This window comes from Corvus moneduloides, chromosome 9, assembly GCF_009650955.1.
Source record: "Corvus moneduloides isolate bCorMon1 chromosome 9, bCorMon1.pri, whole genome shotgun sequence".
NCBI lineage: Eukaryota > Metazoa > Chordata > Aves > Passeriformes > Corvidae > Corvus > Corvus moneduloides.
Window position 1 is genome coordinate 29,299,438 of NC_045484.1, and position 16,968 is coordinate 29,316,405.

The 16,968-nt window shown below is 41.5% G+C and overlaps 1 protein-coding gene across 13 annotated transcripts in view; it reads left to right on the forward strand.

Annotated features, from left to right (window-relative positions):
- Positions 1-16,968, forward strand: part of FGGY (FGGY carbohydrate kinase domain containing) — a 259,987-nt gene that overhangs the window by 210,179 nt on the left and 32,840 nt on the right. For 12 of the 13 annotated variants that reach the window (XM_032117383.1, XM_032117385.1, XM_032117374.1 and 9 more), the window contains 5 exons: positions 2,515-2,622; positions 5,904-5,965; positions 11,106-11,253; positions 12,574-12,648; positions 15,791-15,911. In XM_032117383.1, coding sequence (XP_031973274.1) covers positions 2,515-2,622; positions 5,904-5,965; positions 11,106-11,253; positions 12,574-12,648; positions 15,791-15,911 — 514 coding nt within the window. The remainder of the gene's footprint in view (positions 1-2,514; positions 2,623-5,903; positions 5,966-11,105; positions 11,254-12,573; positions 12,649-15,790; positions 15,912-16,968) is intronic. The other variant, XM_032117382.1, reaches the window with a different exon arrangement.

Here is a 16,968-nt window from a genome sequence, read left to right on the forward strand (position 1 = left end):
CAAGGTTTGCTGCATCACAAATATTTTGAGATAAGACTTCAAACCCCCAGGCCCCTTCTGCCCTACATGTTCTTTGTCACCTACTGAGACACTGTGCTGTGTCCATAGCTATAGGATGGGAATGAGTTGGGATGTTTGGGTTCTCCCCATGCTTCCATCACTAGTTCAGAGCAGATACTGATGGGTAACTTTGACCACATGCTGCATTCTCAGTAAGGTCAGTGAAGTGGAATTGGTCTAAAAATCAGTTTGTTTTAGGATTTGCTTTTTGTTGCACTTCATTTTGTTATTGAAATCGTAAAAGAAGGCTTGCCCCATCGAGGTGATGAAAACTCAAAGCTGTATTAATTTGTAGTTTTAAGAGAAAACAAAACAAAACCAAATGTCCTTGCAATGTTTTTGACGTAGCTTCGTCCACTTGGAGTCATAAATGCCTTTGTAAATTCAGTGCAGCTATTCTTGCTCTAATGGGTTTAGTCAGCCAAAATCTTGCACAGACACACAGACACACGTGTGCACATACATCTGTAGGGAGAGTAAGTCAGGGCATTAGAGCTGACACGGGAGAACCAAGCAGGATTCCCAGATTTGTTAGATGTGTTCCTGAGAGAAACCAGCATTTCTTGACACTGTGGTGATGGATTTTGAAAAACAAATTTTTGTTGTTTTGTTTTCCTACTTAACTTCCCGACAAGAATCAGCTGTACTGTAAGTTTATGGCTTGAGTAGACTATTGTTTGTGCAGCAACCTCCCTGCTGCTGTATTTACTAAACATGTGTGATGCACAAATGCCAGTAAACTGCATCTTGGAGCATATTCCCTAGTTGCTAGTAAAAACTGCCTTTAAAGTTCAGCCTGTTTAAATATAGAGAGAATGTGCATCAAGTTTAACAGGAACAGGCCTGAATTTTTAATTATTCTCAAAACTATTTTGATGTGAAGTCCAGGCTTTATTGAATTCAACAGCAAACGTTGAGCATCCTTCAATGGGTCTAGAATTTTGCTATTGAGGAGCGAGGTCTAAATACAAAAAAACCCCATTGTCCCATTGACTAAGACCTCTGGTTTTGCTCTTCAGCATTGGAAACACACAGACTGATTTTGTTAGGCAATTAGTTCTCTTGTATCCTTCTCTGCTAGTAGTTCCCACTTTCTAGAACACACAGTTGCAGATTTAGCCATCATCAGTGGGAAGTGCAGCATAAATCATGGGATGGTGTAGGACTGCACTGCTGTTCTCTTTTCCCAGTGAAATCATGGCTGTGTCTAACTTGGGTATATATACGTGGTCCTGGAAGAGGAGGAAACATGGATCCTGCTTCCAAGAGAAGCAGGTAACCTGGCAGGGCATGGATGGCCTGTCTCCTCCAGCCCCTGCTGCAAGAATTCCATGTTCAACCAGTGGGGAATTCACAATTAGTCTTTGGAGCAGGTGCTGGGACCCAAGTTCCACCATCTCAGTTTCTGGTGCGTGCTGGGCCTTACTTGCTAGACTGGAGAGTGTTACTTTCTGCAGAACCAGAAAGAAGTCTAGAAAGTCTGTCTGGTCTATTGAAAGTGGAACCACTTTGTAAGAGGAAGGAAAATGCCCTCCACCCTTATAAACTGGTAATTTGCATCTTCTGAAGCAGAGAAAGGAAATGAAGCAGTGTCTCCCACATCCTGAGTGGTCTAACCACTGAAGCAGGGAGTGCAGGGGCCGTCACTGTGCCGGGGCTGTTTGTGTGCAAGTGGTAGAGCACGGCCCTGCTCCGTGCCTGGGAGCCAGTGCTCAGATACCTGCCTGATCTGCCCTCACAAGTGTGAAGCAAGGAGTGGTTTGTGGAAAGCTAAGCCTAAGTAAGGGGCAGAATCTGGTGTTTGCCCAGGCACGTTTCCTATTGAACCCAGGCAGATCCCAGCCCAGGTTTGCAGCTTCTACCCGAGGCACCCAACTCTCCTGGCAGTGCTGTGAGGGCATTGGAACTTGAGGTTCCACTCCCAGCCTTGGGAGCTGATGGCAGACCTCAGGGGACATCACTGTCCTCTGTCAGCAGGATTCCTTCCTGATTCTGAACTCTCCAAATGTACAGGATGGGTGCTCTGGACGCTCTTATTGGCAATTGCATTGGCTGTGTTTGCTGCTGACAATCAAGCAGAGTGTTGTATCCTACTTGTCACTCTAAATAAGGCCTTTTTCTGGAGAAATGAGGCAGTTTCCCTCCCCCTGTAAAATACAGCTCCTATTCCTGAAATTTCACACTTTCTGTTTGGCCCGGTTCAGCTGTTCTGTCAGTGGGGATGAGTGGGGGCAGGTGTGTCTTATCAGCAAAAATCATGTAAATGGGGGAACACATTTCTCCACATTTTTTTAGAGTAAATCTCTACCTGTACATCTCCACTTCCATTGGTAACTCCAGAGGAGGAGCAGGAATTGTCTCAGTACTGGACTCTGATAGCTTCCAAGCTTTAATTGTGAAGTTCCTACTTTGACAAGCGCTTTGATTCACCAGAGCTTTCTGTTGCTTTTCCAGGTCAGTGAAACCCCCATTTTTGTGCCTGGTGTTTGGGGACCATATTTCTCTGCAATGGTACCTGGATTGTGGTTGAATGAGGGAGGCCAAAGTGCTACAGGAAAACTGGTGAGTGTTTGGAGCCACGGACAGGTCTTGGGATACCATCACTGGCAATTCAGACCTGAAACACCTCTGAAAGATCATGGGATGTACTAGGCTGCTGAAAGCAATTAACAATTAGATGAGTGTTACGTCTCTTACATAATGTTAATTTGCATATAGATAGGGGATTACATACAGGGCACGTCTTCCTTTTATGGTGGTGATGGTGATGGTTATTGTAATTATCTTACAGGCAAATAGGCTTCATTCTTTACTTTAGCAGGAGGCTGAAACAGACTTTGAGATGAAGAAAAATATATGAAGAAATATGAAGAAATAGATATTGTATTATATAGATCAGTTGTGCTCATTTACGACCATAAATGAAAGATGTATGGACAGAATAGTAATAACAGCAACATATTATTCCATCACCTCAGTTCTCTCCTCCCTACAAAGAGTCTACCACTATTAGGTCAATCTAATTTACCAACAAAAATTAAAGCCAAGCTGGGTTCATTAAAAAATTAATTTTCTTATTTACAGGAAGGCAGTCAGAACTAAAACACTGATATCAACTGTAAAGAAAGGCTACAGGTACACAACAGTATTTAGGCTCGAGTCCAAAGGTGTCAGCAAGAGTTCAGTAACCACTTAACCCTGGAGCTTCTGGGGCTCCCTGTGGCATCTGGCCCAACCTGTGGAAACACTGGCTGCCCTCAGGGCTGACCTGCAGGGCCTCTGGAGAGGCTGCAGGAGACAGGCCCAGGCCTGTGGGCGTCCTCTTGGAAAGTCCCAAGTGCAGGTGGGTTTGGTCTGTCACCAATTGCAGCTGTAATCGCTCTCTGACTCAGCACCACCCACCTCTTTAAAAGCCTGGAGATGGGAGTACATGGCCAGGAAATGCATTGGGGCATCACTGCATTTATACATTCCATATGGAACAGTCACTGAATGAGAGGCACAAATCCTCCTGGATGGGAAAGCCTGGACACACCCCAAACTGAGCTGTGAATGGAGATCCCTTCTGTGCTCCCTCCTTGGCCACGTCAACCTGACATTCCTCTGTGTCACAGCTTCAGTGGCACAGTCATTCCTCCTCCTGCAGCCTGTCTTTCCACCCCATCTCCAGCCCATCCTTAGCCTTGTGGCTAAAAACTGCTTTTGCAGCAGATGGGATGTGTGTGCTTTAAATTTTTCAAGTTGAGACTGGGCTAGAACCACAAAGTGTCCCATTTTACAAATAACTGCTACAACCAGACATAAAATGAAACAATATCTATATAAAATAATAAACATATGCTCATAACACCACCATTTTCCAAGCAAAATGGCAAATCTTGTGTGTTGCTTTGCAAGAACACTTTTGAGAGGGAAGGTTCTGTGTGCTGAATCCCAAGCAGGTAAATACACTTATCTAAGCTCCAGACAGGATACAGCCAGTCAGTAGTTTCTCTTGGCTGGTTCACAGTGGTTCCACACTTAAAATGTACAATGAGAGTTAGGGCTTTTCAAAAAGATGATTTTTAAAATCCTTTCCTTTCTTGTACCAGAGAACAAGACATTTCTGAATCATTAAAGAAATTACTGGAAAAAATGAATGGTCTTGTTAGGACCCATAGCAAAAGTCAGTTTGAAGCACTGTGAGGAATATTAGGGAAAGTGTCTTATTAAAGCACTTTTGGAATATCCCATGTGATTTTCTTGAGGTGGTATGAACAAAAAACACGTAGGGAGCCATGGGAGGAGACAGTGCCATGTGCACTGTGCAGGGTACATTGCATTTATTATCTCTGTCATTTCAAAGCTCCTGCTTCCTCACACCTAAAGTTTTCTGAAAACAAACAAAAAATAAGGACATGTTTAGGGATTCTTTCCATTGCTTGATCAATGCCCCAAGGTGAATTATTTCCATAAAATTTGAAGTCTGCTCAAACATCTTAAAAGTAAAACTGATACAGTTCCCTTTAAAAAGTTCTATTTTTTTTTGATACAGCTGCAAAAGAAACCAGTTGGATTTTGAAAACTGTTTTAGATAGAGTGCAAATGAAGAATTAAGAAGTCCCTCATTCTGAAAATTCTTGTTTAGCTGTATATTGAATGGGGTTTTACACTGTATTTTCAAAATTTATAAGAAGAAAGATACTGCACAACAAAGGATGGCATGACATCATTACAAACTGTGAAATAAAAAATAGCAGAAAAGGGTTTCTAGATGCATCCCTCATGTGGCCATGGCTTGAATTAAGGGCATTTAAATATCAAACTTCATAACTCCTGTAAAAGTTTTGTGTAACAGTGTTTTCATAGCACACACCAATATGTAATACTCATTTACAGATTTAATTCTGAATTTAGGAGCTGCCCTTGTGTTCTGAAGAGATGATGCAGGATTGCAGAGTTCAGGCCTGAGCTGTGTTTCTGGTGCATTCTGGTTTGAACTCTGTCTTTGATGCCAATCTCAGGAAGAACAGACATGTATTATTTTCTTTGCTATGTTCCCGTGTGTGTATTTTTCATTATATGGTTCAGGACTATGGTTCATGCTGTTAAAGATTAAATACTAATGTGATTTGCTGCCAATAAGTATTGCCAAATACACTCAGTGCTCTTGAGTAGCTCTAGTTTTGCCTCCTTAGCTTTTACTGTCATCTCTGATGGGATATTACCAAGAGGCCACAAAACCTGCTGAATTATTGTCTTAAAAGCCCATATTATTCTATCTGATACTTTGTTTTGTGAGTAATGGTAACCACTCTGGAGTGGAAGGACAAGCTGATTTATAAATTCAGTATAAGGCAGAGCTTATATTGATCTTCTTTTATAGCAGTAATTGCTTCTCAGGGTATACATTTTGTTTCCTGCAATGAATGTATGAAGCATCTATCAGGATGACAACACACCTCGTGTTTTATCATAACAGTGTGATAGAGAAAGATGTAGGGGTTTGGGCCAAGAAGATGCTTCTGGTAGAATTCCAATGAGGATATCTATGCAGAATTGGAGAGACAAGAGGACAGGAAAAAGTCATCCTTTCACCTTGCTCTCCTGACTGAGGAGCTGCATGCTTAGATTTTGGCCTGGGTTTGGTGCAAAGTTGGTTGTTTTTCTTAGTGTTTATATGCCAAATCCTGAATGTCAGCGGGAGTTTTGCCATTGGCTTCTCTAGGTCTAGGATTTAACACTTCATGAGTAATTTAGAAGCTCTTTTGTCTCTTTTAGAGCTATGATACTGCCTTTCCCTTTTCCAGGACTGAATTTTTAAGATGTAATCATCCCCAAAATGTTGCTTTTCTCTTTTTCAGATCGATCATGTGGTGCAAGGCCATGTCGCCTTTCCAGAATTAGAGGCAAAAGCTGCAGCCAGGTCACTGTTTTATTCCTTTATCACATCCCTGCCTTACAAACTGATGCACACTGTATTCCCAGTAGTGTCCTCATTCTGAATCAGGGGAATTAACAGTCTGGTAGTGGGCTGGAAGTATTTATGAAGACTTTCCAGGTGATTGCTCAAAAAGAAAAGGTTTAAACTCCCCTCAGATACCTTTGGCATATCTAAGTAATGATATTAACTTTTTGCTTTTCAGCTTTTCTATCCAGGCCAGGGTATTTCTTGATTCCATAGCACCAGCCCTGTTCAGCAGATCTCCATGCCTTGGGCTAATAATGTGTCTTAATTTGTAGGTGGAACAATTAAGGTCTAAGGAGGAGATATGGCTTAATTAGGAATATATTACTCAGTATTTTTGAAACAGTCATCTAAAGGAAGGTGTAGCCACTGTATGAGAAACTCCTGCATGGCAGCACAAATAGAACAGAGAAACCCAGGATGGATTTTCAGACAAAACGTAAAATGGAGGGGTGACTTGGAGGTAACTCCAGGATTCCTTGAACCAGAGGCTGTGTGTGATGTGGAATTTGAGCTTGTTCTGCTTTAGAAGTGGATGAAGACAGTTCAGACACTTCTGTCAGGCCTGGACTTTCTCAAGCTTTTTTGGCTTGGATTCATGCTAAGATGGTTCACATCACTCCCAGAGAGGTCTCAGCTGAACAGCTGGGCACGTTGGATGAAAATGTGATTCTCTTTTAATGTCTTTTTCCTCCTTAGATTAAAGAAAAAAACCAGCAAACTTGGCATTTTCCCTTCAGTTTCTCCCTCTGGTCTGAGAGGCAGGGTCAGTCGTGATAGATGGATTAAGCACGTGTAGTTACAGAGTTAGTTTCAGTCCTCCCCGGGGAGATAAAGCCCTACCTGGTTTCTCTGGATGACCCTTCCTTGCCTTGCAGGGCCCACTGCCTTACTTGTTTGTTAAGAACTTGACCAGGATTCCCAGAAATGTATTGGACTTCATTCAATATGAAACAGATTCATGCTTCCTAGAATTCTCTTTGTTGTTCTCTGCAAAAGGAAATCAGGAAATAAATGCATCTGTGTATGTTTGGAATAAAGATTGAACTGGGTCCTTTTCAAAATTCTGGCTTTCAGGCCATTTTTCCAGTGCCCCTATTTGAAGCACAAACATAAGACAAACAGTTTAGTCTGTAATGCCAGGATAAACCATTTTTTTTGTGCTGGAAAAATGCCTATTGAGTAGCCTACTTGTGTCTTTTGGGTCTGATGCTGAGCTGACTGACCACAGCTAATGCCACAGTGCAAAAACTGAGACTGTGATGTGAACAGGACACTAAACACAGAATATTGGGAGTAGAACTCCATATTATCCAAGGGTATGGTGTCATAACTTTGGATTTGAGTCTCCTGCAGTTAGTAGAATGGAGAATAGCACTGATAGTAAGAGTTGTAATGTTTTATAAAAAGAGTGGTAATATTTTATGAAGTTAATTTGCTCAATGGTATTTTTGTAATGCTTTCCAGATAACACTCTCCTAATGAAGCATTGGTATAGCTATAAATTTACTAAACAGTATTAATTCTCTCATCCTCTTTCTCCCCGTCCTTCTCAAATATTTGTTAAATTTGAAGAATTTAATTTGAACAGACAAAAATCAAGAACTTTGAAATTTGAACTTATTTTTCCTCCTTATTTTTTCCTATTTTTACATGGTTCACAAACTTCAGCCTCATCAGAGGTGCAAGTAGTAGCTGCTGTTGGTCCAAACTCTGGATGATGTTTTACTTACATTAAGTCATATAATTAATACACAGAATCCCAGACCGGTTTGGGTTGGAAGGGACCTGAGAGCCCATCCAGTCCCACCCCCTGCCATGGGCAGGGACACCTTCCACTCTTCCACGTTGCTCCAACCTGGCTTTGGACACTTCCAGGGATGGGGCAGCCACAGCTTCTCTGGACAACCTGTTCCAGGGCCTCCCCACCCTCACAGGGAGGAATTACTTCCCAATATCCCATCTAGCCCTGCCCTCTGGCAGTTTGAAGCCATTCCCTATGTCTCCAGGCCCTTGTAATTGTCTCCATCTTTCTTGTAGGTTCCCTTCAAACATGGTATCTTGTTTTGGAGGGCTATTGGTGATGATAAGTTATTTCACTGGAATTCTCAGCAGAATAGTTCAGAGAATTTGGTTTATTATTCTCTGTGTGGGCGTAGGAATTTGAATCCTGTTCAGCCATTGCAAATGAGAGTTCCATACTTTGGTGTGCAGTTCCATGCTGCCTTTGCTTCCCATGCTGGGTGCAGTGCAGTGAAGAGTTAAGCACATGCATGTGTAGCTCATTAAAAAAAGAACATCAGAGGTCACAAATCCGTGCCTCTTGCTTGCTGCTGCCTATCAACTCCTTCTGCTTCCCCAAACCTGTCCTCCCTTTCTGCTGATGCTGCTAAGAAGCAGGTTTGGAGCTGCAGTCCCTGCTGAGCAGCTGATCTCAGGAGGTTCCCTGTGCAAACTCCCCTTTGCCCACACCAGAGCAGATTTCCAGCTGTGTTTAGCACCGGTGCAGAGATTTGTGGTGACTTGTAAGGGCGTGAGAGGCTCAGACAACCAGCTCTGACCACTGCTGCTGAAGGCCAGGCTTGTGCAACCCTCCCAGTCCTATTCCTGGGTTCTTTTTTCACCCTTCTTTTACTGGAACTGGAGAGGGTTGGATTACAGGAGGATTTTCTGGACAATTTAAATTTAGCATTTGGTCAATCTGGTGGGCAAAATCGGTGAGCACCAAAACTTAGGGTTTTTCAGGCAATTCAGTGAGTAGCAGAAATTGCTGTGATGTATCACTTTTGCTCTTCATCCTACACCTTGTGTACATCTGACATTTAGTCATCACTGCTCTGTTAAATTCTGTACAGGTAGATTAGAGTAGAAAATTTTTAAAAATTAAAGAATATGATAATTTTTGCTTTTAAGTTTAAATAATTCTGTTTTCTAGAGTGACCATTTCTAATCTCTGGAGAAGAAAAGTGCCTAACTGACAGCAAAGTTTCTATGTCCTTTGGCACTTGGTGAAGTGATGTTTCAGGGCAGAATTCCCTTTCCTATAGATGTCAATGTCATTTTCCCATCTAAAGAGAGATCTCCTGAAAAGAAAGCATTGAAGTTAACACACACGGGATCGATCAGCAATTCTGGGATCTTTCTAGCAGAACATAATAATCATATTTGGCAGTTTTCTGTAACTCTAGATGGTTTAGAACCTTTTTTTTCAATTTAGAAATCCGGAATTTTTAGATTTTTTTTCCCTGAAAGATACCTGATGGCATCTTCCATGATTCCTGAACAGATTAAATACCAACCTCTGGTTGCTTTCTGAAGTCGTGTCCCAGGTATGAACATAACTCTGAGCAGACTTGCATTGATTTCTTATTCTCTGCTTTCAGCACAGTTCCTTTTTCATGGCAGCAGCTCCTGCTCAGCTCTGCAGGTCAGAGGCAGCTGCCACTGATACCTTCTCATAGAACTGAAGGGAAAAAGCTCCAGGAGCTGGTGATGTTATACTGTGTTAAACACAAAGGTGGTAAACCAGGAACTGGAAAGTGTTTGAAGGATTTTGCTGGTCACTCAGTCCAAATGTAGTGCCTTGAACCTTTATCTATATTTAGGAAAAAAAAGGTGAAAAGGTGTGGAAAAAAGTGTAATTCCAAGGTTATGTGGATTTTAAGCGTATTTGGCTCAACTTCAGCCTCCTTTTGTTCAGTGCTTGTGTTCTGACAGAGCTGCACAAATGGCTAATCCTTGTGAGAGCTATCAACCAGGAAAGAGATGAGAAAGAAGCTGGGATGTCTGGTGGGTCTGTGGTTGAGTGAAGCTTTCCTTTTTTATCCTTCCCAACAGTCAAGCCATGCCTGAGACTGGAATTAAAATGACTTTATCCTCAGCATGTACTGCTTGTAGTAGAGTCTTTAGGGACGGAGAAAACAGGGCCACTTTTACAACAACGGGAAAAAAGTGATGGTGACCTCCAAATTATCATAATTCAGGTCCAGGAAGACACATAAAGTACATTTTAAAGGACGTGAATAAGGATGTAAATTAGTTATTTTAATGTCTTCCAAGTGTACTTCATTTTGAATGATACCCTCTGATAGTGTACACATGGTAAGGTATAATTGAAAAAACATGCAGCTGAATGGTTGAATGCAAAGTATAAATATACAGCTGCTAGTGGGTCAGAAGTCAAACTAGTAAAGCATATGCCAAATTCCCTTAGGGATCTCATTAGTGCATGATTGAATATACATGTAGAGGCTAAATGAATATCACTGTTTGGGTCTGCAGTGGATGAGACAATGACTAATCAATTGGAATTAGGGTTAGATGCTATTATTGACCCACATGTCTAGAATTAAATGCCCCACTTGGAGATTTCCAAGGAGTTGGAAAATATATATGGGTTTGTTTGTGATAGGATGAGAGTTTGAAAAAAAATATTCAGAGTGTAATTGCAACATTTTTAAAATGGAATGTCACTAGAGTCATTGCAAGCCAAGGCATTGAAGAATTCACCATTAGTCCTAAGTCCAGGAAAAAAGTCTGTTGGATATTGTGGAGTTGGGTGTAGCATCTGAACTTAGATACAGTCATATTTAGGCCCATGTTGAGCTCCTCCCTAAAATAGCAGCCACTCACTTTCTCTCCTCCACCCTTAGTGCTGCATTTTAATCATAACACACATTGAAATAATTATGGCTTAAAAAAGGAAAGCTGTACATCCAGCACTATTGATTAATCAGAGAAATTTTTAAACATTTGCACAGGAATTTGGTTTTCATTTCTGTCTGGAATCCTCCTACTCCTCCCTCTCAGCTGTGGGAGAGGAGCAGCAGCAGCCCCCAAATCTCAAACAGCTCTGGGGACCCTTAGGAGTCAGTGGACAAACTCAAGGTCACATTATCTCCCCTCATCCCGGGAAATTCAGGAATTCTGATGGCCTGTTGAGCACACGTGCACAGAGACATCCCTGCAGTGCCATGGCCTTGGCAGGCAGTGGGATTTTGCTGTGCTTTGATGGGGTTCCTGCATTTGATGGTAGTACAAATGTTTTATGTTTGATGAATAACCTCCCCCCTCTTTTCCCAACTTGTTTTTCTTGCAGTGCTCACAGTATATATACATACTTGAACAGTCACCTGGATCTGATTAAGAAATCTTTGCCTGTGGGTTTCCTCACTGTTGATTTACATGTTTGGCCAGATTTCCATGGTAACAGATCTCCCTTAACAGATCTGACACTAAAGGGCATGGTAAGAAACAGCCTGTCTTTGCAAAAAGGTCAATACAGGGTAGAAAAAAAAAAAAAAAAAGCAGTTTGGAAGGAGCTTTTCTTCAATTTTGAGCGTACTCCTCCTTAGCTATTTACACTATCCCAAAGGATTTGGGTTTCTTGCTGCATTGCTGATGTTTCAGTAGAAAACCAGAGATCATTGTACTTGAGATATCACTACAGCCACATTAATTTTCTAAAAACATGAGGAATGCTGTGTGTGTCCCAGTACCTTTCCTAGGAATCACATTTCACAGCTCTTGCTGTTGTTATCTCACCTGTGTACCAAATTCTGCGTATTTGTTGCGATGAGTTTCAACACAAATTTGGGTAGACCTGTCTGGGAAAGGAATTAATTACTGTGATGATAGGTGGTTGATTTAGACAGCTTTTCAGAGTTTGGGTGTTCCTCTTCATGGAATTTAGAGTGGTAGATCAGCTCACTCACAAGCAAGGGCTGTGCAGAACTGTAACAGAAGGGTATCGTAAGGGTATAATTGGGTGATACCAAAATACCTGGTGATTAATGCAAAAATCTCCTTCAAAATGGCAAATTGTCCTTCAAGTGAGCCTCTCAAGCTACTCACCAGCACCAAAATCTGCTGTATTTAAGGCTGAGACAGGAAAGGCATAAGCACTGCAGCATGTTTTAAACCACAAATGAGGGAAACATAAAAAAAAAAGTACCTATATATTTTTAGATCCTAATAAAACCTCCATTATTTTATGAAAGAATTATATGCTGCAGCAGAATCAGAATTTCCTTGGTATGATGGCTGTATGCAAATACTGGTAATAGCAACCCATTTTTTCTGTCACAATTATGTCTGCATTCAGGTCTTGCCTGATATTAATCCAGAGTAACTACAGTGCAGTATTGATTTATGTCACAGCAAAGGAGGTTAAGATACAGTATTTAATTATTAATTGTGTTTCAGTGCTAGGGTGCTTGAGAGGGAGGGGGAGAAATGCTTTTAAAAAGTTATTTTTATGTAATAGCATCTTCATATTATTACATTAAATACATTCACGAGCAATATCTGAGTCATAACATAAAACTGTCAGAGTTAATCTATCTCTAATCCCATACAATATGCTGTTTGTTCTTTATTTCTTCACAAGGGGCAAGGATAATTTATGTGGTTCTTCCCCAGATCAGGAATAACATGTTTAACATAACATTATGTGTACAGCTCACAGGAGTAAGGCTTGGAGTTAGAACTTGTTACAACAAGAAGCCATAGAAAATAATGGAGTTTTACTTTGACTGGGTTTTTACATCTTTTTGATCTTTGCACAGGTTGTTGGACTAACACTGTCTCGGGGTCTGGATGAACTTGCCCTTATCTACTTGGCCACGATCCAAGCCATTGCTGTAAGACATTCTTAGTGCATAAAAGAAGAAATTAATTGTCTCGTGTTCTGTGGCAGACTGATCGTTCCCTTCTGCTAACCAGATTTCTAACAATACACGAGTTCACTTAATGGGCTTCTTAAAGCTGCAAGTTACTGTTTGCCCACATTGGTGACCACTCCCAACTGGTGGGTAATCAACAGACTGTGGGGAAGATGCTCCCCTAAAAATCTTGTCCTTATGGCAATTCTGTAAGCAGAGCTTTTTGCCTCTGGTGCAGATGTGAGGGAGGAGGCTGACAGTACAAGGAGCAGTGTTAACATCCCAGCTGTCTAGAGAGAGGCTGAGAGAGGGGGAGAAACGCTTTGGCAATTGTACAAAGGGTACCCTGCGCTGCCCTGAAAAGGCTCAGCTTCAGATTGTTCCCATATCCATGGATTTGCCCTGCCTGCCCAGTGGGTGAGGCAGAGCCCTGTGCCAGGCTGAGCAGGGGAGGGGCTGTGGTTCAGACCCACCAGGGCAGATCTTCCCCCTCGTGTCCCTGCCCCGAGGGAGCAGTCCCAGCCCGTGGCCCTGGTTGGACAAAAGCGGGCAGGGCAGGGAGGCTGGGAATGTCCCTCCCGTTTGCCAGCACGTGGAGATGGGGAATTTTGTCGGAATACCTTTCTTCCTGCCCCGGTTTTTTCTCGAACTCAGGATTTCCAGTTCTTGAGAAGTTTTGAGGTGAAACCCTGGCTCATAGGAGTGGTTTGGAAAGCCTGGCTCAGGGTGTTTCCAGTGGGACGTGCTGTTCCTAGCCCTCTCGTGACCAAAATCCACATCTCTTTAGCATCCTTTCTGCAAATTTTTTATTTTTATTTTTTTAAAAATTTGTTGAACTTGAGGTGTTTTTGCAAAACGTGAACAGTCTGATGAATTGGGGAGTTTTCCTGACAAAACTCTGCTCAGCTGGAAAACTTCCAAACTCCTCTCCTGGTTAAACAACAACTTTTCTAGGCTGGGTCAGCCATCTGGGATGGAGAGGGTGGGCGGCTGCTGTAAATTTACTGGGAATTGTACATCTTATGTGTTAACCCTCCCTCTTCAGCAAATAATGAGAATTTAACCCCAGCCTGGGATTCATTGTTGTGAGTTTGGAGCCTTTTGCAGATGAATGTAGCTGGGTTATACCTGATGCTTCAGTATAATCCCACCATTGAAAGAAGAATGTGGAGGAGAGGTTAAACAATGCCAGGGACTGATCCTGCCCCTGAAAGGAACTTCCCAGTCTGGAACAGGTGCCCTGCGATTATCTCGTGCTAACGAAGTGGAAACCTTCTCTGCTGGAAATCCTGGGAAAGTCACCTATTATCTCATTATATGATACAGCTCCAACTTTATTGTAAAACACAAATACTGTCTTGAACAGTAAATTCAGCAGCTGCATATCTTTTGGAGAGCTGATTGGGCTGATTTGATGTAAAAAGGCCATATTGTAGTTTTCTTTTCACTGTAAATTAAGGGAAATTATTTTTTTCCCCAAAGCATTATTGAAACAGTAACTAAAAAGTAGACAGAGAACATTGGTTTTGACTAGATATATTTACTAATAGCTAATGGGATACCTAGGAAATTAAATTTTCACTCCCAATTTTAGCTTCAGTTTTATTGAAGGAAACAGTTGTAGTAATCCTGTACCATTAGCTGTCTTCAATGGGTGCAAGATAAACTTTAAACCTATGTAAAAATCTTGTACAAAGTGTAGGCCTGCCCACAGAATGTTAATCTCTAGTTTTCTTTTCAGCAGGAGATGCTTTTTCCTTTTTATATAAAATTTGCATTTGAAGCCCCTCAATTTGCATTTTCTCCAATCCAGGATTAAATTAGTTCCCCCCCACCCACAGTGAAATAAGTCTGGCTTTAATTTAAATTGCTATGTGAATACAATTTTCCAGGCAGGTAAACACAAAATAATTTTCACAGCATGTTCTTTCTCAGGGTCTTTGACGTGTGTATGTTGTGAGAGAAGTTGTTCATAAATTTGAATTTCAGAAGCAGTGAAAGAGAATCTCCCTTTAACTATTCACTGCAAAATGCAGTGCAACAGTTGGACGGATGAGAACATGATCAGAGATGTAATTGTGGCTGTCCAGCCTGTTCTGAGCAGACAGACTCCTTTTGGAGCACTTTATTTTTCCATAATGAAAATCGTGGCTGTGCGATTTGGAAATCAGCCCTCTGTGTCAATAGGGAAGCGATGGATTCAGTCAGCTGGGGCTGGGGCTGCTCAGGTTCCTCTGAACTGCTTGTCTAAAAATCAAAATACATTTGAAGGCATGTCCAGAATAGTGCTGGGCATTCACTGTGGATGTCTTCAGCCTGGTGGAATCGTGCAAGTTCATTTTTCAGTAGCTTTTATTTGAAGAGGGGTTTGTTGCAGCTGCAGCCCTCTTAATGAACTGGAGCATGGCCTAAAGAAAACTTAAATAACAGTTCATGAAAACTCTGACCAGATTGAGTTTTGTGGGGAATCTGCCTACAAAGAGTCAGCCTGGGCAACGTTTTGCCTTGAATTTGACATTTTGTCAAGTCTGAGCTTCAAACTTAACTTCCAAGGTATCATAAAGAGCTAGGAATTATTTTTGGTCAAACAGTTTTTCAAAGAAACAGAAAATATTCTTGCAAAAGGGAAATAGGGAGAAGGTTGACTTCAGTGAGGAGGGAAGCAAAGCAAATAAAAAGAGACAAGATTTTTTTTTGGAAATGGCAAAGCATTTACTTCTGTCATTCTGATGTGAGTTTCTCAGAATGGAGACTGTAAATGAAAAGTTTAAAATATGCCTGCATTCAAGATATTTCAATTAACCCAGCCATGAAGTGGAACATTTTTTTTTGCATAGGGCAAAGGCCAAGAGAAATAGTTAAGCCAATACAAAATTCTTCAGGTTTTCCTTTTTGCTGAAAAGACAGAAAACACAGTTTTTTATTTGCTGTTCTCTTTTTGTTCTGTTTTGCTATTTGGCTTCAGAACTGAAACCTCTTTACTGAGATGGATTTTCAGATGCTGTTGCACAAAGCAAAGAGAAGGTTTTGGTGGGGATGTCTTTGCCATGCACGTGTAGTTCTGTTCCTGTGGCTGCTCTCCTGTGCTCATCTGGTTCTGTTTCTTCCCCTCTTTTTGAAGTTAGGAACAAGACATATTTTGGAGGCGATGCAGGCTGCAGGACATGACATCACCACGCTGTTCCTGTGTGGTGGGCTGAGCAAGAACCCTCTCTTTGTGCAGATGCACGCTGACATTACTGGTAAGCTTGGGGAAGTGCAGGGAAAGGAGGCTAAATACTTTTATTTTAAGTGTCTAAGTCCTTTGTCTTTGGAAGAATAAAGACTTCCTTTATATAGAGCTGTATTTTGCTGCATGGCCAAAAAAGTGTGCAATAAAATATTCTATTGGCTTCATCCTATTTGACTTGTGACACTTCCTGCTCCTGCTGGGCATTGTATCCATTCTATAGAACAATTCTTTCCTGAATTGCTTCCATGTCTGTGCCACTGATGTGGTTCAGGGGACGTCATCTGGATCCTTGCTCCTGCAAGGTGCTGCACTTGGTTTTGTACAGTTCCTGGTGGGTGGAAGGCCCTGGGTGTGTGTTGCACTACAAGAGGAGTTCTCAGGCCCCCATGGTATTTTTGGTCTCCCTTCAGCCTGTGTGTGTTGGACATCTCAGCACACCTGCAAGTCAGTTGAATATACTTTAAAGAATGTGGAAAAAACAACAAAATTTAGTGTAAAGGCCTTCAGAGAAGCATTGAATGATGTGTGTTTTGGGTGTATTTCAAATTAAGATCAGTTAAGCTGTCATGAATGAAGTTTAAGGCCTACGTTTGGGGTGTTAGGTCTGGAGATCTGACTTGCTCTGACATCAAACCACACTTTATAACCCTGATGCAGGAAGGAAAATGAAAATGTGCTTTATGTACTTATCTGAGAGGAAAACAGAGATGGACAAGCAAAAAGCAGAATGCCTGTTGACCTTAAAATTCACTAAATATATTGTAGTCAAAGTGATGCTTTGTGAAAAATGATGTTAAGTCCTGGCCTTTCCTTCAAGAACTCAAAATGTTTTAGGTGAATTTCAGCTACATGTAGAGTTGGGCTGCTGGGTTGTGATGTGTAGAAGAAAAGATCTGTGAAAAGGTATTCTGATTAAAATGTAATCACGAGTTCTTTGACTGTAACTAATGGCCAAGTATAATTCAGTACAAAAAGGCCTTTTTGCAGTCTGGAGTTCTCCCCCATTTGTAAAATCAGTGACTGACAAGGGATGTCAGAGTTCATCTGACTGAAATGCTCTTGGTTGT